The sequence below is a fragment of the Somniosus microcephalus genome, chromosome 2 (assembly GCF_052327205.1).
Source record: "Somniosus microcephalus isolate GS21.2 chromosome 2, FLI_Smic_1.0, whole genome shotgun sequence".
Lineage (NCBI taxonomy): Eukaryota > Metazoa > Chordata > Chondrichthyes > Squaliformes > Somniosidae > Somniosus > Somniosus microcephalus.
In genome coordinates this window covers 112799538-112822842 of record NC_140988.1, presented here as the reverse complement: position 1 = coordinate 112822842, position 23305 = coordinate 112799538, and the positions used below count along the sequence as shown (strand labels likewise).

The window sequence follows — 23305 nt, the reverse complement described above, 5'->3', positions numbered from 1 at the left end:
AGCAGCAGTTTCTTTCATCGGTAAGAGAGTCATCGAGATGAGCAGCCTTGACTTGACTCAGACTAATGTGCGGCTTGAGCTCCGGCTCGCGTTCTATTTTTGGCCTTTCCAGGCAGCTGGATAGAATGAACTGGCAGGCCAGATACGGCTCATGGGCTGTATTTTGCCCACCACTGGGCTAGAAGCTCCCCAGCTCTTTACTGAGGAAACTCCCAGCAACAGCAGGGACCCGACATAACTGGGTCTGTGCCATAGTTACGCCAGGGGACTGGCGGTTCCCCCATGGAATTCAGACAACACCTTTCACCCAATTGCACCAATGAACAAAAATAGCATTTTATAACTCACTGGAATGAAATCAAGCCCAGGATTAATTGAATTAGTCGCTAAAATTCCTTCAGAGACGAGTTGAGATTTTAAAAAAAAAATTAAAAAAAAAATCGCTGCAAGTTTTTTAAAAGTTCTAAGTAAACAATCTTCCAATCGATTCAATTGTGTCAATTCCGAGTCATGCTGCCAATGGCGTTGTTTTATATATTTAAAGTATTAATGTATTCGTGCATTTATCTAGAAAGTTTGCACAGATTTATGGAAACTGAACCCACAAACCGTGAGTAACTCACCTTCCAGATTGCAGTGATGGATCAGAAACTGAGGTTTCGGGTGTGACGATGACACACTAATGCCGCGAACGGCAGATTCGATTTGCCTGCCTCTGTTTTTGGTTATGACTCCCCTGCTGCCTAAGAGACAATGATGTTACGTGGGGCTGGGGGTAATATATCAGCATGGATAGAGGATTGGTTAACTGACAGAAAACAGAGAATAGGGATAAATGGGTCATTTTCTGTTTGGAAGGTTGTAACTAGTGGGGTGCCGCAAGGATCAGTGCTTGGGCCTCAGCTATTTACAATCTATATTAATGACTTAGATGACGGGGTCAAGTGCAATGTATCCAAGTTTGCTGATGATACAAAGCTAGGTGGGAAAGTAAGCTGTGAGGAGGACACAAAGGGCCTCCAAAGGGATATAGACAGATTAAATGAGTGGGCAATGAGGTGGCAGATAATATGGGGAAATGTGAGGTTATTCACTTTGGTAGGAAGAATACAAAACCAGAATATTTTTTAAAATGGTGAGAAACTATTAAATGTTGGTGTTCAGTGAGATTTAGGTGTCCTCATACAGGAAACAGAGAGTTAGCATGCAGGTACAGCAAGCAATTAGGAAGGCAAATGGCATGTTGGGCCTTTATTGCAAGGGGGTTGGAGTACAAGAGTAAGGAAGTCTTACTACAATTGTGCATGGCTCTGGTGAGACCACACCTGGAGTACAGTGGACAGTTTTGGTCTCCTTATCTGAGGAAGGATATACTTGCCTTAGAGGCGGTGCAACATAAGTTCACTAGATCGATCCTGGGATGAGAGGGTTGTCCTGTGAGGAGGGATGGAGTAGAATGGGCCTATACTCTCTGGAGAGTAGAAGAATGAGAGGTGATCTCATTGAAACATTAGATTGAGAGAGAATGACAGGGTAGATGCCGAGAGGTTCTTTCCTCTGACTGGAGCGTCTAGAACTAGGGGACATAGTCTCAGGATAAGGGGTCGGCCATTTAAAAGAGACAGGAGGAGGAATTTCTTCACTCAGAGGGTTGTAAATCTTTGGAATTCTTTACCCCAAAGGGCTGTGGATGCTGAATCGTTGAGTATATTCAAGGCCGAGATATAGATTTTTGGACTCTAGGGGAATCACAGGATATGGAGATTGGACGGGAAAGCAGAGTTAACGAAGATCAGCCATGATTTTATTGAATGGCGAAGCAAGTTTGAGGGGCCCTATGGTCTACTCCTAAATCTTATGAGATGAATGGCCAGTTAAAATACATCAGCCAGAGCAGCAGGAGAACGCTGCGTTCTTTTCAAACAGTCACACCTGAACAGCCAGATGGGAGCTCATTTACTATCTCATCCAAAGGATCACTATACATGATGGCACACACAACATTTGTACATAAAAGGATCAGTGAGTTTGCCTCATGGCTAAACTAACCAACTGACTTCACATGGGTAGAAACACCAAACTCTTCAAGAAAAGTAATCTAGGTATACATCTGCAGTCAGAAATAAGAAAATAAAAAGTTGCTCGATATTGAAGGTTGCACTATCATAAGCAAAGCAGGTCACTAAAGGTAAGCATTCACATAGTACTGAATGCATGAACAATGCAGAGACAATAGAACTTCTGTGAATACTCCACCATCAGCATGTCCAGTCGCTGCATCATTATACTGGTCTCAATACATTCTCACAGTCAACCAGCTTGTTCTAAGTTAATCATTCAAACCACGAGCGTTAGAAACAGGTTTATAGCCTCAGCAACCTAGTTTTTATTTGCAGCTTTAAGAAAGAAGCTTTACTACTCCAAAAATGCGAAATGCATTTGGAAGTACTGATTGAATACAGGACAAAATATAGCTGTAGAGATCAGTGTAGTGACGCAGCACGTTGATTTATCGCCCTCCGTTATTATGTGGTAGCATGTGGATTCACAACCACACATAATCCGACATCCCAATGTTAGCTTCATCATTTAGGGAAAAGTGCTTTCCCACAGGAAGGAGGAAAGAAATTTAAAGACAAATAAAATCAACCTGATCACCGATCACTTCCCAGCAGCCAGTAACAGAACATAACTCAGAGAGCAAGCTGCAGGTTAACTGACAAAATGGCATGTAGTGCAAAAGGCGGCAACCCAAAAGTGAAGAAAATAAACTTAGAGGGGCAAAAAAGGGAAACCATTTGTTTTAAATATATAAATGCTCATGAATTGATTGACTCAGTTTATCTACGGCAGGAGTTCCCAATTATATTCAGCGCAGTCATCAATCTCACCAAGACTTTGAGAGTTTAGAGAGAGGGTGCTTCTAGGGCTGAAGCAGGTTAGAGATAAGAAGGGGCACGGCCATGAAAATTTAATCATGAGGATAAGAATTTTGAGCTTAAGGTATTGAGGGATTGGGAGTCATTGTAGGTCAGTGGGGACAGGGCGATGAGCAAGCTGGCAGAACAGGGTGCAGGCTCGCATATGGGCAGGAGAATTTTCGATGAGCTGAAATTTACAGATGGTGGGAGGCGGACCAGGACAACGTTGGAATAGTTTAGTCTGGAGATGACAAAAGTATGGATGAGGGTTTCAGCAGCAGATTAGTCTCAGATAGGGACAGAGACGGGTGATGTTACAGAGTTGGAAGTAGGCGATATTTGTGATGGGGATGGAAACTCAGCTCAAGATTGAATAGGACACCAAGGTTGCGAACAGTCTGGTTCAGCCGAAGACAGTGACAACAGGTGTGGAGTTTGTGCCGGGGACCAAAAATAATGGCTTTCACATTTCCAATGTTTACCTGAAGGAAATTGCAGCTCATCTAAGACTAATCCCTAGGAAGGACAGAGGGTCAGAGGGACCTTGGTGTGCATGTACATATATCCCTGAAGGCAGCAGGACAGGTAGATAAAAAAGGCATATGGGATACTTATATTCTATGCCTCAGCTAATGAAGGCAAGAGCAGGGAGGTTATGATGGAGCTGTACAAAACACTAGTTAGGCCACAGCTGGAATACTGTGTGCAGTTCTGGTCGCCACACTATAGGAAGGATGTGATTGCATTGGAGAGGGTGCAGAGGAGATTCACCAGCATGTTACCTGGGCTGGAGCGCTTCAGCTATGAAGAGAGACTGGACAGGCTGGGGTTGTTTTCCTTACAGCAGAGAAGGCTGAGGGGGGACCTGATTGAGGTATACAAAATTATGGAGGGGCATAGATAGGGTAGATAGAAAGGAACTTTTCCCCTTGGTGGAGGGGTCAATAACCAGGGGGCATCGTTTCAAGGTAAGGGGCAGGAGGTTTAGCAGGGATTTGAGGAAAAACTTTTTCACCCAGAGGGTGGTTGGAATCTGGAACTCTCTGCCTGAAAGGGTGGTTGGAATCTGGAACTCACTGCCTGAAAGGGTGGTAGAGGCAGGAACCCTCACAAAATTCAAGAAGCATTTAGATGAGCACTTGAAACGCCATAGCATACAAGGCTACGGACCAAGTGCTGGAAAATGGGATTAGAATAGACAGGGCTTGATGGCCGGCGCAGACACGATGGGCTGAAGGGCCTCTTTCTGTGCTGTATAACTATGATGACTCTAAATGTCAGACAAGTATTCTGACAACGGAGGCAACGGAGGAGTCAAGAGGTCAGGAAGGGGTAGAGCTGGGCGTCACCAACGTACATGTGGGTGCTGCCTCCATAACGACGGATGATGTCGCCAAGGGGCAGCATGTAGATGAGGAAGAAGGGGTCAAGAATAAATTCTTGGGGGACTCCAGTGATAATGGTGTGGGGGTGGGAAGGATTACATAGAGATTACAACATGGAAACAGGCCGTTGGTGTTTATTTTCCATATGACACAAAACTTGGAAGTATAGACTTCAAGGGGACATAGACAGGCTGGTGGAATGGGCGGACATGTGGCAAATGAAATTTAATGCAGAAAAGTGCAAAGTGATACATTTTGGTAGGAAGAATGAGGAGAGGCAATATAAACTAAAGGGTACAATTCTAAAGCAGGTGCATGAACAGATACCTGGGGGTGTATGTATGTGCACAAATCGTTAAAGGTGGCAGAGCAGGTTGAGAAAGCGGTTACAAAAAGCATATGCAATCCTGGGCTTCATAAATAGAGGTATAGAGTAGAAAAGCAAGGAAGTTATGAACCACCTTTATAAAACACTGGTTCGGCCTCAACTGGAGCACTGTATCCAATTCTGGGCACCGCACTTTAGGAAGGATGTGAAGGCCTTAGAGAGGGTGCAGAAAGATTTACAAGAATGGTTCCAGGGATGAGGGACTTCAGTTACGTGGATAGACTGGAGAAGCTGGGGTTGTTCTCCTTAGAGCAGAGAAGGTGGAGGGGAGTTTTGATAGAGGTGTGCAAAATCATGAGGGGTCTGGACAGAGTAGATAGAGAGAAACTGTTCCCATTGGCAGAAGAGTCGGGAACCAGAGGACACAAATTTAAGGCGATTGGCAGAAGAACCAAAGGCGACATGAGGATAACTTTTTTTACGCAGCAAGTGGTTAGGATCTGGAATGCACTGCCTGAGAGGGTGGTGGAGGCAGATTCAATCGCAGCTTTCAAAAGGGAATTGGATAAGTACCTGAAGGAAAAAAAGTTGCAGGGCTATGGGGAAAGGGCGGGGGAGTGGGACTAGCTGAAGTGCTCTTGCAGAGAGCCGGCACGGGCTCGACGGGCCGAATAGCCTTCTTCTGTGCTGTAGATGTTCTTGCCATGGAAGGAGTGCAGCGAAGATTCACCAGGCTGATACCTGGGATGGCAGGAATGACGTATGAGGAGAGATCGTGTTGATTGGGCTTATACTCACTGGAGTTTAGAAGATTGAGAGGGGATCTCATCGAAACCTATAAAATTCTGTCAGGCCTGGACAGACTAGATGCAGGAAGGATGTTTCCGATGGCCGGGGAGTCCAGAACCAGGGGTCATAGTCTAAGGATAAAGGGTAAGCCATTTAGGACTGAGATGAGGAATTTTTTCACCCAGAGAGTGGTGAACCTGTGGAATTCTCTGCCACAGAAGGCAGTGGAGGCCAATTCATTAAGTATATTCAAGAAGGAGTTGGATATATTTCTTAAGGCTAAAGGGATCAAGGGATATGGGGAGATGGCAGGGACAGGGTACTGAATTTGGATGATCAGCCATGATCTCATTGAATGCCGGAGCAGGCTCGAGGGGCCGAATGGCCTACTCCTGCTCCTATCTTCTATGTTTCTATGTATCTAATTACAGGAAAGTGTGTGTTATCCGGAGGCTAACTGTCCGGAATGCTCGAGCCACCGGCAAAAATCAGGTGCCGTTTTCGTTAGGTTTTTTTTTTCTTCTCGTTGCTTTTTTCCTCAACAGTCAAGCTCGGCAAGGTCTGCTGAAGCTGTTGCTAAGCTAGAGAGACGCTTGGACTGTTTAGAAGCTGTTGCTAAGCAACAGGGTTTGTTGACAGATACGGAGCTCAGAAGCTTCCGTATCTTTCAACATTAGTGCTGGAGTGTCCGGCAGTTTTGAGGGAACGGCAACAGCTCGGTCCCGTCGGTGCCGGATAGCACAAAGTTTCCTGTAAATTGTATTGTCACCATTTCTTAAATGATACATACATTTAGGTCCAAACCAGAGAAAGCTAGAAACCTGTGATGGAGACTGGCTCTGAAATTCCCTGCCTAAATCTCTCCACTTCTCCACCTCTCTCCCCTCCTTAAAACTTACCTCTTGACCAAGCTTTAAGTCACCCTTCCCAATATTTCCTTCTCTGGCTCGTGTCAAATTTTGTTTGATTATGCTCCTGTGGAGACGTTTTACTATGTTGAAGATGATATATAAATGCAAGTTGTTGCAAAACTGGGCTGGAAGCAGGTGAGTGCACTCACAAAATTACCCCAATATACTGAAGCAAAGTTCAACATAATTTGAGACTAGAAGCAAACCAAAATACTGACAAAAGGATATTTGTTTAATCTGAAAAAATAAATTGAATTTTGTAATATCCTACGAAAATAAAAGGAGTGAACACAAACTACGTTATGCCGTTAATGCCTATCCTAATAATTTTTAAAATGTCTCCTTCCCCCACCACTTTTTGCGAGTGGATTTGATCTGCTTGATCCGAGGCACACTTTTCAAATGTTTCAGTTAAAAGCACTGGTAAGGTGTGCTTTAATCCTAATTATGGAAGAACTACCCTCTTCACACCAGGCATCCTTGAGGTTTCTTTGAGCATGAGCACAAATCTGTGGGCAGAGAGTTATTAGTCACCATTGAGTACATTTTCCAGCCCACAGCAGAGGTGCAACCACCTATAAAAAAAGTCGTGGGGGGGGGGGGGGGGTGTAAGAAAGTGAGATGATTCAAGGGCAAGGGTAAATGAAAATATAATTCAAAAAAATATTGCGAGAGGGGAAAAAGGGAAGAAAAAGTATGCCCCCTTCATCCTTCCCCTCCACTCATCAATGGCCGACACCCACTAGAAAATAATTTCACAAGATTACATCAACCAACCTGGACTGGATTTAAACTCTTGTTCCAGAAGTAAAGAGAATGTGCCAATAATCCACTGCACCCCATCCTCTTATTAAAAAAGTGAAATGCCCATTTGTAGATAAATGGGGTGTTGTATACTTAGGGGAAATCTATAAAATGCAAACATTAAGATGTTGCATTCTACCAAAAGTCATCATTCTGGTTTTGTGGATTTTATAATTCTTATTAAACAAGATAAATTAGTTTGGGGAAATAGCAAATATCTTTAGTAGGAATGTGGCATATGCATTAATGTAATTACACTATAAATATACAACATAAGAATTTTTATGCTGCATTATCTTCTCTTCTTGGGCAGTCTCTTGGAACCGAGGATGACTTGCTTCCACATTAAAAATGAGTTCTCAGGTGACTGAAGAGTCCAATGCGGGACCTAGTGTCTCGGTCACAGGTGGGGCAGACGGTGGTTGAAGGGGCGGGTGGCTGGGGTGCTTGGGTTGACGTGCGATCCTTGCACTTGGCTTCCACTTGCTCCTGGCGAAGAGACTCGAGGTGTTCGGCGCCTTCCCACCAACACCCTACAAATCCATTGGCAGGATAGGCGCACCAACATCGGTGTTCTCGCTCAGGCCAACATCCCCAGCATCGAAGCTTTGACCACGCTCGATCAGCTCTGATGGACGGGTCACATCGTCCGCATGCCCGATACGAGACTCCCAAAACAAGCGCTCTACTCGGAGCTCTGACACGACAAGAGAGCCCCAGGTGGGCAGTGGAAACGCTTCAAGGACACCCTCAAAGCTTCCTTGAAAAAGTGCAACATCCCCACTGACACCTGGGAATCCCTGGCCCAAGACTGCACAAAGTGCTGCATTATAATAACATGGTCACAATCACATTAAAATATGACTCTCACCAGAACAACTGCCTAGAGTTTGAGCTTGGCACATGTTTGACAGATCAGAGTTTGAGCATTATGGGTACCAAACTGTCCACAGACCACTTTTAACATGATGTTCCAAACCTGCTAAATTGAGATTTGCCCAAGTTAGATCAATTTTCCATTCCTCTCCTGCCTCCGCCCCCCCACCTAACCTCCACTTTTCAATTTTCTCCTCTTGCTTCCTACCCTGAAGGCGTGGATTCCTTGCTGGGATACTATTTCACAGGCCACGTCCGGTATTGCGCCCAAGTATTTTAAATTTAAAATATATAATCAGACTCAGTAACAAAAATGTGTTTAGCTAAACAAGTGTCAGCAGCTTACTCAAAGTCAGGGGCCTCAGAGGGAGTCCAAACTGCTTTCAACATCCACACGTGACTAGACAGCAATCAGGATCAGGGAACCCTCGCACCGAGTGCTGTCCAATACATTAGTCACAAGCGGCTAATCAGGAATCCAGATGTAGCTAATTGCATTTCTGATTAGTAAATAAACAATGAGCAATAGACATCATCATTGGGCATGTGACCTCAATACCCATATCTGCACAGTATATGCATGTGCACTTTAACCTTTTTGTGTATTTGCTGGTAAAGTGACAACAACAACTTGTACTTATACAGGAAACTTTGATATATCCGGCACTGACGGGACCAGCGTGTTGCCGATCTATCAAAACTGCCAGACATACAAAGTTAATGTTGAAGCATACGGAGGTTTTCATCTCCGTATCTGACAACAAACACTTGCTTAGCAACAGCTTCTAAAGAGTCGGCTGCAGCTGCAAGCGTCTGTAGCTGAAGCTGTTGCTATAGCTACAGACCTTGCAGTGGCTGGCTGGAAAAAAAAAAGAACGACATCGAAAAAAACTTACAGAAAACGGCTCCTGATTTTTGCCGTTAGATCGAGTTTCCTGTATAGCGCCTTTAACGTAGTAAAATGTCCCAAGGCGCTTCACAAGAGCGTTATCCGACAAAATTTGACACCGAGCCGCATAAGATGAGTGCAGATTTTAAGGAGCAACTTTAAAGGAGGAAAGAGAGGTAGACAGGCCGAGAGGTTTAGGGAGGGAATTCCAGAGCTTAGGGCCTTGGCACGGCCACCAATGGTCGAGAGATTAAAATAGAGTATGCTCAAGAGGCCAGAATTGGAGGAGCACAGATATCTCAAAGGGTTGTAGGGCTGGGAGGAGATTACAGAGATAGGGAGTGGCAGAAAGTGGAGAATTTTAAAATCGAGGCGTTGCTTTACCGGCAGCCAATGTAGGTCAGTGAGCACAGGGGTATGGGCAAGACAAAAAGCAATGTGCAAGAGCTTTTTGATGGTTGCGAGTTCTTTACTTAACATGCACGTGTTGAGTATAAGTATACATATGTGAAGTACACTTAACTTACTTTTTTTTTTTATTATTCGCTCGTGGGATGTGGGCATTGCTGGCAAGGCCAGCATTTATTGCCCATCCCTAGTTGCCCTCGAGAAGGTGGTGGTGAGCTGCCTTCTTGAACCGCTGCAGTCAGTGTGGTGAAGGTACTCCCACAGCGCTGTTAGGGAGAGAGTTCCTTTATTTTGACCCAGCGACGATGAAGGAACGGCGATATACTTCTAAGTCAAGATGGTGTGTGACATGGAGGGGAACTTGGAGGTGATGGTGTTCCCATGCGCCTTCTGCCCTTGTCCTTCTAGGTGGTAGAGGTCGCAGGTTTGGGAGGTGCTGCTGAAGAAGCCTTGGCAAGTTGCTGCAGTGCATCTTGTAGATGGTACACACTACAGCCACGGTATGCCGGTGCTGGAGGGAGTGAATGTTGAAGGTGGTGGATGGGGTGTCAATCAAGCGGGCTGCTTTGTCTTGGATGGTATCGAGCTTCTTGAGTGTTGTTGGAGCCATACTCATCCAGGCAAATGGAGAGTATTCCATCACACTCCTGACTTGTGCCTTGTAGATGGTGCAAAGGCTTTGGGGAGTCAGGAGGTGAGACACTCGCCACAGAATACCCAGCCTCTGACCTGCTCTTTTGCCACAGTATTTATGTGGCTGATCCAGTTAAGTTTCTGGTCAATGGGGACCCCCAGGATATTGATGGTGGGGGATATGCCGTTGAATGTCAAGGGGCAGTGGTTAGATACTCGCTTGTTGGAGATAGTCATTGCCTGGCACTTGTGTGGCATGAATGTTACCTGCCACTTATCAGCCCAAGCCTGAATGTCGTCCAGGTCTTGCTGCATGTGGGCATGGACTGCTTCATTATCTGAGGAGTTGCGAACGGCACTGAACATTGTGCAGTCATCAGCGAACATCCCCATTTCTGACATTAGGGAGGGAAAGTCATTGATGAAGCAGCTGAAGATGGTTGGGCCTAGGACACTGCTCTGAGGAACTCCTGCAGTGATGTCCTGGGGCTGTGATGATTGACCTCCAACCACCACAACCATCTTCCTTTGTGCTACGTATGACTCCAGCCAGTGGAGAGTTCCCCCACCCCCACCACCGGATTCCCATTGATTTCAGTTTTACTAGGGCTCCTTGAAGCCACACTCGGTCAGGTGCTGCCTTGATTTCAAGGGCAGCAACTCTCACCTCACTTCTGGAATTCAGCTCTTTTGTCCATGTTTGGACCAAGGCTGTAATGAGGTCGGGAGCGGAGTGGTCCTGGCGGAACCCAAACTTTCCATCACTTTGCTGATGATTGAGAGTAGACTGATGGAGCGGTAATTGGCTGGGTTGGATTTGTCCTGCTTTTTGTGGACAGGACATACCTGGCAGTTTTCCACATTGTCAGATAGATGCCAGTGTTATAGTTGTACTGGAACAACTTTGGCTAGAGGCGCGGCTAGTTCTGGAGCACAAGTCTTCAGCACGACAGCCGGGATGTTGTCGGGGCCCACAGTCTTTGCTGTAACCAGTGCGCTCAGCCGTTTCTTGATATCACGTGGAGTGAATCAAATTGGCTGATGGCCGGCTTCTGTGATGGTGGGGACCTCAGGAAGAGGCCGATATGGATCATCCACTCGGCACTTCTGGCTGAAGATGGTTGCAAACGCTTCAGCTTTGTCTTTTCCACACACGTGCTGGGCGCCACCATCATTGAGGATGGGGATATTCATGGAGCCTCCTCCTCCCGTTAGTTGTTTAATGGTCCACCACCATCACGACTGGATGTGGCAGGACTGCAGAGCTTTGATCTGATCTGTTGATTGTGAGATCGCTTAGCTCTGTCTATAGCATGCATGTAGTCCTGTGTTGCAGCTTTCCCAGGTTGGTACCACATTTTTAGGTACGCCTGCTGCTGCTCCTGGCATGCTCTTCTGCATTCCTTATTCAACCAGGGTTGGTCCCCTGGCTTGACGGTAATGGTTGAGTGAGGGATATGCCGGGCCTTGAGGATACAGATTTTGGTGGAATATAATTCTGCGGCTGCTGATGGCCCACAGCGCCTCATAGATGCCCAGTTTTGAGCTGCTAAATCTGTTCTGAATCTATCCCGTTTAGCACGGTGGTAGTGCCACACAACACAATTATGTGAGTGTATGTAAGGTGTTTTCTACTAAAATTAGTGCATATGGTTAAAACAATGTCACCAGAGCAACACCTGTCGCTGCTCAGCAATTTCTATTGGATAACACTGCTCTCGCTGATTTTCCCCTTCCTAACCAGAGTGCTGATGCCAATTGTTGTGCCCCCATCAGCTTTTCGACCATCAGGGGGTATCACAGCTGAGCCCCAGCCAGTCCTCACCCAACATTCACACAGCCATACTTTCCAGCAGAAATTCTTACTGCTTTTCCATCTCTCTGGCATAGGAGCAATTGATGCCAGCTGTACTGTCCAACTGCAGCCCCAGCTGAAATCAGCTAATTTAGCACAAACCTGGGTTTTGGACATATATAGCTCAGCACTAAGCCACGGGGGAAACAGATCATGTCCACTTTAGCACATAGTTAATTTGATTTTGGGAGACTACAGCCTAGTTAAGGCATAATCTTGATTTCAACATCTCTTCAAACGTTGTCATATTTTGAGATATATATTATATATATATATATATATATATAGCCACACAAATTAATATACACACATAATATATAAGCATAATATAATACATAAGCACATACACATATATACACACACACACACACACACTTAGACAACAGGTTAACCATCAAATAGCCAGCAACTCTGAAAATTGGTTTAGCAATCAGACTACACAGGCCTTACTATCATTAGACTGCAGTCACTTCAAAGGTTCCAACAGGTGCAAGTCTACTCTCATAATTACTGCTCATTTGATATTAAACAACATGATCTACTCACAGTACCTGTACGTTCTCTTCCGTAACCTGAATTTCAGCTGTGTAAACATAATCAATAAGAATGTTCAATGTCCAGCTGTCGACTTCCTTTATGCGAACTCTCTTTGCTTTACTCTCACTCATTTCACCTGAAAAATAAAAGCATGTCATCTGTCCATCTTTCTGTCAGACAAAGTCATGAAATCTTTATGCTTATAGGGCATATTTATTTATCACCTATATTTTAAGTGAAACTTTGCCTTTTTAAAATGTGTTTTACTTCCCCTGGACATGTAACATTTCTAACTAGAAAAATGTGGCATCCTGTTGCTGTTTTCCACATCTCTTCTGGGTATCTGCCTTGTTTAGCTGCTGCAGCATGTGTCTCCTTCTCCTACCACGAGGGTTGCAGTTGCTACACTTGTGTGTATTCTGTCAGAAAATAATTTGGTTAGATTTCCTTTTCGTTGAGAGTGCGGGGGGGGGGGGGGGGGGGGGGAGAGAAAGAGGGCAGGGGGTGGTGTGGAGCACTGATGTTTCACAATGTTTATCCAGTGAGGGGTTGAGCCAGTCAGACAGAGAAATTTCTGGTTTGAAACCCAATTTGTGTCGAGTTCATTGGTCTCAGCTGGGCTGGTGGTAGGTGACGTAAGAAAACTACTAGGCACTTGGTCAGAGTATCAAACAAGGCTTTAATCAACTGTTTCACAACATGGAAGTCTAGTTATCCTTCACTAGTTCCGGTTTACAAAATGTCCGAGCAAGCTGGGCCCGTGCCAGAGTATTTATACTCTCCCTGGACAGCACCACCAGCAGGCCGCCCAGTATATTTCACAATTCATTTCTACATGAATGGCACGATTTGTGTCAGTAGGGAACTGCAGTTGAGTTCCATGCCCCTGGGTTAGAGAGGTGAAAAATCAGCCAGGTTTCCCCATTGCCGATTGTTATACAGCAACGCTTGGCGGGGGGTGGGGGCGGGGGCAGGGGGTGGCGCGGGGGGAATCAAAATAACTCAGACTACAACATGTTGCCGAGAACTTTTGCAATCATATAATATGCTCCTATAGTCTAAGAAGCAGTCCAATGTGCATTCTTCATGTTGCATAATTTATCGACTCCATACCAACTAATGTCAAAAGTAATTTACACACTTCCTCCGATCATTGTTTTGAAGTATGTATCTACTGCAATAGCAGTTAGATAGCTCATGTATATTTCTCATCCTCTGTTCCTTGGCACGAGAATCTCAAGTATAGAGCCATGCCTCACTGCTCCATAAAACAAAGTACTGGGCCTCCAATAGACTGGGTTGACCACCAAAATAAAATTATTTCATTGCCCTTTTTAACTGCTCATTATAGAAAATATAATAGCATTCTGAGAGCACAAATTTCAAAATCCAACACAAATTCCCACACATTACACTTCTTGCCAGTGTACGTGAATTGGATTATAAACAGAATGTGCTTTTATTAGCTGCTTTCTATACATTAAATCTCAAGAATTGCAACATAACCTCAGACCAAACTTAAAAATGGATTTATTTCTCTTCCAGGAAACAGTGTAAATTATAAACTGTCTTGTGATTTTGCTATTTTCACCCTTCAGTATAATATTTACAATTACATGGCAGCGTAGGTAATCAGAACTATTTAAAAATAATAGGCATGGAGAACTTTTTAAATGATCAGGTGACTGTCACAAACTAATTTCACAAATACTTAACTATCATACAAAACCGACCAATCAAAACATCAAAGAAATCATTTGACGTCTATCAATGTAAAAAAAAAAACACGCAGGTGTCACTTGTAACATTTTCATTCTGAAAGCAATACTATTTTGTGTTCAGAGAGAGGAAAGCTCAGTCCTGGCAAGTGGTGACTTAAATGGAAGCATTCCCTGTATTAGCACGGAGCACTTCTGGATCAGGTATAGTGTGGGTCCGATGCAGAGGAAATCAGTCTCTCTTCTTGCCCAACAGTGTGCCTCGACCCCACCCTCAGAAGAACATCCCTTTGCACCAGTATGCTTTTTCTCCCTACCAGCCAGCCATATGGTCAAGTGGCATTGCCAATTTAGTGCCAAATCATGAGCAGTTTTTTAATGTTGTGTGGCTTCACACCCATTAGAAACTGGCTTCAAATCACACAAGTTTTAGCGACCATCCTGCCAGAAAAAAATACTTTAATTCCTTCGGCCTGACTAGATTCAAATTCAAACTCGGATCCATTAACAGAAGCGTACTCCAATACTGGGCACCATCTGGTAAACTTTCCCTACCCCAAAGGCAATCTGAAACACCTGGCTCTCTTGTGTTTAACTACAAAATTGTACCAGGATAACCATTAAATAAAATTGAATACCACAAAAAGGTTATATAGTTGAGGTAACATACTTTCTTGGCAAAGTCAGTTACCACACTAAATGACTGCTTGAGATGTCATCAGGATTACAGAATTCTCATTTAATTAAGAGTACCTGCCAACATTTTTTTTAAAAACATACAAAAAGCATTGGTTGTTTAAAGATAAACATGCACAATATCAAATGCTCTAATTGCATGTACCAGACCTGTGCCTGACAGTTCCAACTCCGGCATTATTTGTAACAATTGAAGGTACTAAATTAGTGCGTATTTATGAGCTTCACAGTAACCATCGACAAACCTCAACTAGTGAGTGTTGAATAACGATGTAAACCATTCAGCCAAACTGGGAAATAGTTAATACATTGGGCATCAGCAATGTTAAATAACCAAAAGGATGCAACTGCAGTATGGGTTTAATTAACTAAAACAAAAATCACCATTAAAAACAAATCTCAAAACAAATTACATATAAATGCCCAACCACATTTATTGCATGCAAAGCCACATTGCAGTTGTACAGAAGCCTCAACCACCCGTAGCAAATTGGTATCACAAATATTAAATTAAAAATCCTGAAGAAACAGATTTCTTTTTATTTTCTCCCTTCTTTTCTTTTTTTCTGGGTCTTCTCACAAATCAGCTCTGGAAAGCCACCAAGTGTGCAAGGGTCACGCAAGGCAACTCTCCTTTGCCCCTTGTGAAGAAATACTGGACGCTCTGTGCTGCCCTTCCTCCAGTAGTACAACTGAGGTCGGATACGCAACATGCGAGACATCAAGGCACACATCAATGTTGGACTTCCAATAGTGTAGCTTAACTTGGTAAAATATTTGTTTTGGTGCAAACTCCCATCTCAACTGGTCTATTTAGGCTCATGAGACTTACAACAAAATGCAGTTGTACACAAATGAAAGTTTCCTAAATAACTATGTGTATACAATTCTTCTTCCAATTCCTAGATGGAATTCAGCCCAAGGGTACAGCTGAGCAAACACTGCAGGCAGACAGTAGTGTTTTCTATAATGAGTTTCAAAATATATCCTCTAAAAGCAAAGTTAGCCTCCTGTGGAAGAATACTCCACAATGTTACTTATTTATTCAATCCTTCAGGCAACTGCAGTACTACGAACAAACAGCAGGGGGCTTTTGGGGGGCAGTGCATGCTCATTGAAAGTCATGAACTTAAAAAACACAATGTCTAAAACAGGATTCATGGTGAAGGAAAACGTAATTACAAACTTCTGTAATTCAGAACCAGACCTTTCAACTGGAAATTATAGAAGCAAAATATTTACAATCAATTTAAGCATCTCGCCATTTGCTTGTGGTTACTTACTGTTCTGTTACCGTCTGTGTAAAAAAATTACAACCTGCGTGTTTGAGTCAGCTAATCTCAGCTGGAGGAGCAGTTGGCACCCTGGACGGGGTGGGGGGGGGGGGGGGGGGGGGGAAGAGATAAAAAATCAGCGAGGGCTCCCATTCCTGAATGCTCATGTAACACTTGCTAAAAAGCACATCTATGATGATTGATTACGGAGGGCATCACAGACAAGATCAGAGAGTGATTTCTGCTACTTCTGAGCCAGCTGCCAAGAAGGTGCATCAGAGCGGTTTGTATTAACTTGCCTTCCAATTTCTCCTCCCTTTGGGGAAATATCAAAATTCCATTCACGCGTCAATAAGGTTGGAAATTCACCATGAGAGGAAATCACAGGTACAACTTTGTAGCGAAGTGCAGCAGAGGGCTGGATCCCCAATCAACAGCACTACGCTGCTCTCTAACCATTCATTTTTCTACATATACATACATATATTATTAATACACATAAATAGATACAGATATATGAAACTACTGGTACTACAATACCTGTAAACATTGCGTGGAAGTATGGACTGCAGGCTGCCAGAACGACTCTGTGTGCTAGAATCTCAGTATCTTCAGCTACAAGTGTTACATCACACAAAAGGTTCTGACTGCAAAAGAGCAGAGAGAAGATTATTTGAAGGAAACATTCAGCATTAAACCTAATGCTATACCCGCTTTGCTCGTCACTGAGCCTGACACCATCCTTCTGCTTCCCGAGTCAGAATGAACAGAAAGGAAGGGAAAACCCATGTTTGGGAGCTTTCAAAGTTTGGCCTGGAATGTTAAGCTAAAAATTCAGAAGACTGGGTATTGCAATCAGACGTTGTCTAGAAAGAAAGTTACGCCAAAAACAAGTCGGTCCATAAAAGGGACAGGGCACGTATTCTATTATCTATACATATATATTATATTATTTCCCCACCCCACCCCCATTTGAATTTGCTCTACATGTCCACTTTCTGCCTGTGAAAATATGCAGCTTAATAATTCATAGTTGGCCTCATTTCACAAAGCACTTCTCAGTCAACCTTTGAACAGACTGGGGAGGTGCACTTCAGGGCATGTAAAAAGGGGCATTTCAAATCACAGGGGAGTCCTGCTGTTACACCTCCAGGTAATGCCATTGTATGATTAGATCTGAAGCGGTACGGGCACACCCTTAAGATGCTCAATTTAATGATTCCCAATTTTCAGATCATACCCAATGCTCAATAAAGTAACAAGAAAAACTATATTTTTCTCTTGTACTTTAAAGAACTCTCGTTTTCCCCCAGGAGGGTTGGGGGGAATGAAAGAGAGAGAATCTGAGCCTTTAAAACGGTGCATTTTTCCACTGAGATTTTCTCTATTTTTCTCCCACTCAAGACCATATACAAAGTGAAGCCAACCTTTTCCCAGGACTTCACCAATACCACTCTGAGATAGTCACTGTAACATGCATGAAAGTGACCCTCCCCATGGAAAAACATCTGGCCTTCATTCAGCATTTCACTAGTGATGTGCAGAACAGCAAAAAAGAATAAATAGCTTACGGGAATGACCAACACTGCTGTACCCGAGAGAATATGCAAGGTAGACCCCAAGGTTGTAAGTGGAAAAATTGGAGAGGTGTTGCAGACTCTAGCAACAAACCTCACCATGGTCAACATAAAATTTCCTCTCCCACAAAAAAGGCAACAGAACTTTGGAAATATTTCGAAAACTTTTTTTTTTGAATAAACCCATTTTTAAAAAACTAATCACAGTTAGAAAGTGCTCACCGTATAAATATATTCAGTTATATACTACCAGAGACGTAATTTGGATTTGTTCCCATCACTACTCGGGAATCGGAAGTACAATTTCAAAATGTGCGGATGACACCAAATTGGGGAGGTGCAGTTAATACACAGGACTGCGACAAAATACAGGAAGACATTAATAAACTAGCAGAATGGACGTGTAATTGGCAAATGAACTTCAATATCGACAAGTGTGAGGTAGTACATTTTGGTAGGAAGAATAAGAAGGCCACATACTTTGGAAAATAAGAGTCTAAATGGGGTAAAGGAACAAAGGGATCTACGGGTATAGATTCACAAATCATTAAAAGTAACGACGCAGGTTAATAACACCATAAAAAAGAGCAAACAAAGCACTGGGGTTCATTCCTAGAACCTTGGTTAGACCACACTTGGGGTACTGTGAACAATTCTGGTCTCCATATTATAAAAAAGGACAGAGGCACTGGAGAAGGTGCAAAAAAGATTTACTGGAATAATACCAGAACGGAGAGGTTACAACTATCAGGAAAGACTGAACAGGCTGGGCTCTTTTCTCTAGAAAGAGAAGACGAAGGGGTGACCTGATCGAGATGTTGAAGCCTATGAAAGGGTTTGATAGGGTAGACGTAGAGAAGATGTTCCCACATGCGGGAGAGATCAGAACTAGGGGCCATAAATACAAGACAGTCACTAATAAATCCAATCGGGAATTCAAGAGAAACTTCTTTACCCAGAGTGGTTAGAATGTGGAACTCGCTACCACAGGGAGCAGCTGAGGCGAACAGCATCGATGTATTTAAAGGGTTGCGAGATAAGCATATGAGGGAGAAAGGAATAGAAGGATATGTTGATGGGGTTGGATGAAGAAGGGTTGGAGGAGGCCCATGTGGAGCATAAACACTGGCTAAAACCGGTTAAGCCGAATGGCCTGTTTCTGTACGATAGCAAAATACTGCAGATGCTGGAAATCCGAAATAACAACAGAAAATGCTGGAAGTACAAGTAAATCGCTGTTTCACCTGGAAGGGGTGTTTGGGGCCCTGGACAGTGGGAAGGAGGAAGGTATAGGGGCAGGTGTTATATATCCTGCACTTGCACGGGAAGGTGCCAGGCCTGTTTCTGTGTTGTAAATACTTTGTAATACTGAAGAGGCCAATGGGATCATGAATACAGGCTGTGGAAAACCACCACAACGTAGTATACTCCGGATAAAATAAGTTGCTATAAACTGGGGAAGGAAAAAAAATGAAAACATAAGAACCAATGTTACCTGTAACTTTTTTTTGGCCCATTCAAACTTCTGCACATGCACGGTTTTTCCGCCGAGAAACCAGCAAGCAGCCTGCACGGGAGCTTCAGACAGCTGCGGGAACATTGCTAAGAACATAAGGAATAGGAGCAGGAGTAGACTATTTGGCCCTTCGAGCCTTCTCCACCATTCAATAAGATCATGGCTGATCTTCTACCTCAACTACCTTCCCGCACTATCCCCATATCCCTTGATTTCCTTAATATCCCCAAAAAAACGTTGCTTCTCTCCGTCGGGGAATTAAACCCGGTTTCACGCGCGACAAGTGGGGATACGTACCACTACACTAATGAGGACTTAGCACAGTATTGCTGATAAATAATGTTTACTTGGCAACTGCTGGGATGCCAAATATCACCAAAGTGGCAGACAGTGAGTTGATTCTCCCAGAAAGTTCCTGACCTTCAGTGAAACATCGAGTAGGTGCCATAGGAAGGGGCAAGTAAAAATAAGAGAGACATCTCCAGGACTGTGCTTGTGCACCAGTAACTCGCTGTAAATCTGGCAGCAGATTACCTACTGTGGGGAAACTTAAGAAAAATATAGAATTGCAAGCAGCAACTTGCTGTTACAGTCAGTAAAATATTCGTTTCAAACCCCAAGACACTACAATGGACACAGAGACTAGTTGCCATAGAGAGGATAAATTAGGTCATACCTTCTCAGTTCATTCATAACTTTGAAAGCTTTTTTCATATGACGAGGATTCACAGTAATTGGACACTGCTTCTCAGAAACATCATCCTTTAGATCGTGGCGTTTATGTTGGCATAATTTTGTGCACCTGTAAGCAAAATTGAGGATTAAATATCCATCAGGGCAGGTCCGTAATAGATGAAACGTGACTATTTAGTTAGCTTTAGTCCCATTAAATCGACCAACACCTTGAGGGCACTACAACCAGTCCTGGCAAACAATTAAAATTGGTAATTATATGCATCTTCAGCAGACTACAATGCTCCAGCTAGCCCTCCATATAGTTACGCAGTCTCATTTTGTAAGGATTGATTTCATATATTTTTTTAAATTCTTGGAAAGAATGAAAATGAAGTAAACAAAACATGAGAGAAAGGCTTGCATTTATATAGCGCCTTTCATGACCACCGGAGGTCCCAAAGCGCTCAACAGCCAATGAAGTACTATACACAAAAGGTGGGTGTATCATGATCGATTAGTGACATTACCTACTATGGCAGAAAACTTTAAACACTTTATATATTACACACAAGTGCGGAAAGTGTAAAAACTGCAAAGTAAAAGTTTGTGTTGCAGCAGTCAACATGGTGTAATGGAGTCAGAAAATTCTCAAATACAGGACCAGCGCCCCTTTACAAGTTTCTAGATTTAGCTGAAACCTCTGAAAATAACCTGACTAAATAGCCCATAACTGCATAGCAGAATCCAGAGCACTGAACTAGTTGGTAAGTGTACAACCCTACAAGATCTCTGCGTTTCTCCAATTCTGGCCTCTTGCCCATCCCCGATTTTCATCACTCCACCATTGGCGGCTGTGCCTTCAGCTGCCTAGGCCCCAAGCCTCCACCTCTCAATCTCTCTCCTTAAAACCTACCTCTCTGACCCAGCTTTTTGTCACCTGTCCTAATATCTCTATGTGGCTCGGAGTCAAATTTTGTCTGATAACACTCCTGTGAAGTGCCTTGGGACATTTTTACTACTTTAAAAAAGGAGCTATATAAATGCAAGTTGTGTCTGGAGTGCAGGAAACAGTTTTTATCTCCGAATAACCAAATTATTTGGGTTTAGTCGTATGGCCATTACCCAGACTTGGATACAGTTATTCCCAACTTCAAAGAGTTTCAATTTAACGATACACAATTTTCCTATTTTATCACATGTTCAATAAAATAACAAGTAAAATTGCATTTTTTACTTCTACTTTTAAGACCTCTTGTTTGGACCGGGGCAGAGGCGATGGAATAAAGAGAATCTAAGTCTTTAAAGCATATGCCTTCATTAAAGTGTATTTTTCCACTAGTCACTAAAATATTCTCCATTTTTCTCCCACTCAAGACCACACATCAAATGCAGCCAACCGTTTCTCAGGACTTCACCAATGCCATTCTGAGACGGTCACTCTAATATGCATGAAAGTGACCCACCCGATAGAGAAACATCTGGCCATTCATTCAGCACTTCACTAGTGATGTGCAAAAGAGCAAAGAGCTGTTTTATATAGGAGCATAGGAATGTACAAGACTTACAGGAGCAGCCAGCACTGCGGTACCAGAGAGAATATCTGCGGCAGACCCTGAGGTTGTAGCAGTGCAATAATTGGAGATGTGTTGGAGAAAAATCTGGCCTTCGTTCAGAATTTCACCAGTGATGCAGCAGCAATGTGCAGAATAGCAAACGTAAAGAGCGTGCATTTATATAGGAACATACAGGACTGGAAAAGACCATTTGGTCTATCTGGCAAATCTCAAGAGTTGAAAAAAAAACATTCACTACCTATATGTCTCTCAATTGATTTTCCTCACTAAATGCCTGTTCAACACTTAAAATTACTGACGTTAGAAGCCTTGATCACCTCCCTGGGCAAACCATGTCATGCATTCATATATAGGGTAGGGCAATAATTATATCTGATCTGTCCATTTATCTTCTTTCATCTGAACTCATCCCATGTCAGCTTGTTGTCATTCTTGAGACCATGCTCAATAGATTTTCATAGTTCAGCTTGCCCATAACCTTAAGGATCTTGGATACATCAATAAAATCCCCTCTCCGTTTCTTCTCTAGTGTAACCAAACTAAACTTTTGCAGTCTCTATAGCTTAGGTGCCGGATACCAGATACAGGAAACTTTGTGCTATCCGGCACCCACGGGACCGAGCTACTGCCATTGCCTCAAAACATTGACGCTGGTCTATCCGGAAGTTTTCAGATAGGAGCTTTTCATCTCCGTATCTGACAACAAAGACTGTTGCTTAGCAACAGCTTGTCAGCACTCGGCCCGTGGCTTGGAAGCGTCTCTGAAGCTGTTGCTAAGATACAGAGACACTTTCTAGAGCCGGCCGTATCTGACCACAAACACTGTTGCTCAGCGACAGCTTGTAAACGCTCGGCCCAGTAGCTTGGAAGCGTCTCTGAAGCTGTTGCTAAGCGACAAAGACGCTTTCCAGAGCCTGCCTGTGAAAAGAATGCTAGGAGAAGAAAAAAAACCTAACCAAAACGGCTGCCGATTTCTGCCGTTAGATCGAAGTTGCCGGACATTCAACCTCCGGATAGCACAAAGTTTCCTGTACAAGACAGCCGGCTCTGTGCTGCACCTTTCCCATTGCCATGGCGCCCTTCTTGTAATATAGTACTGTAACTAGAATGACATATAGTATTCCAGATGGGGACAAACCAATGTCCTGTATAGGCGCAATATCACATCCGATGATTTGTACTTTATTCTATCAGCTACACAGCCCAAGATCCTACTTGCCTTATTTACACTGTGCAGATGGTTTCAATGATCTGCCTACAAGTAGCTCCTAGTCCTTTTCCTGCATTATATCCTGTAGTTCCAATGTCGCCTCCCAAATCCGTGCCCATCTCTCCAGCAACTTCCTGTTTGAATCCCCAAATCAGGTTTCCGACCATCACACAACACTGAAATGTCCCTAATCAAAGTTATGAATGATATTCTCTGTGACTTTGACCATAGTACATTATCCCTCCTCATCCCTTCTACCCTGCAGCATTTGACATGCTTGACCACACCATCTCCTCCCCTCCTTGTCCAACTTGGTGGAACTGCCCTTGCTTGGTTCTCCAATGCATCTCCAGTATCTTTTTCCAGAGTCCCCCACGATCTATCTTTAGGCCCCTCATCTATGTGCTCATTGACAACATAATCCACAGATGAGGAGTCAGATTCCACTGCCTCTATGATATTGGACTGCTTGTCCGGCAGCCAATGAGCTGCAATTTCCTCCAGCTAAACATTGGGAAGACCAAAGCCATCGTCTTTGACCTCCGTAACAAATTCTGTGCCCTTGCCACTGATACCATCCAGCGCCTCTGGCTGAACCAACTGTTCATACTCTCTGCTTCCTATTCAACTCTATGCTAACCTTCCAACGCATGTCCTCTCCATCACAAAGACTGCCTACTTCCACTTCCATGACATTGCCTGCCCCCGCCCTGAAACACAGCCCATCTG

At 43.6% G+C, this 23305-nt stretch overlaps 1 protein-coding gene across 2 annotated transcripts in view; it reads right to left on the bottom strand.

Moving 5' to 3' along the window:
- Nucleotides 1–23305, bottom strand: part of klhl2 (kelch-like family member 2) — a 116544-nt gene that overhangs the window by 77252 nt on the left and 15987 nt on the right. For both annotated transcript variants that reach the window (XM_085961977.1, XM_085961982.1), the window contains exons 2-4: nucleotides 19794–19919; nucleotides 16565–16671; nucleotides 12351–12472 (exon numbers count right to left, since the gene is read on the bottom strand). In XM_085961977.1, the coding sequence (XP_085818103.1) occupies nucleotides 12351–12472; nucleotides 16565–16671; nucleotides 19794–19919 (355 nt within the window). The remainder of the gene's footprint in view (nucleotides 1–12350; nucleotides 12473–16564; nucleotides 16672–19793; nucleotides 19920–23305) is intronic.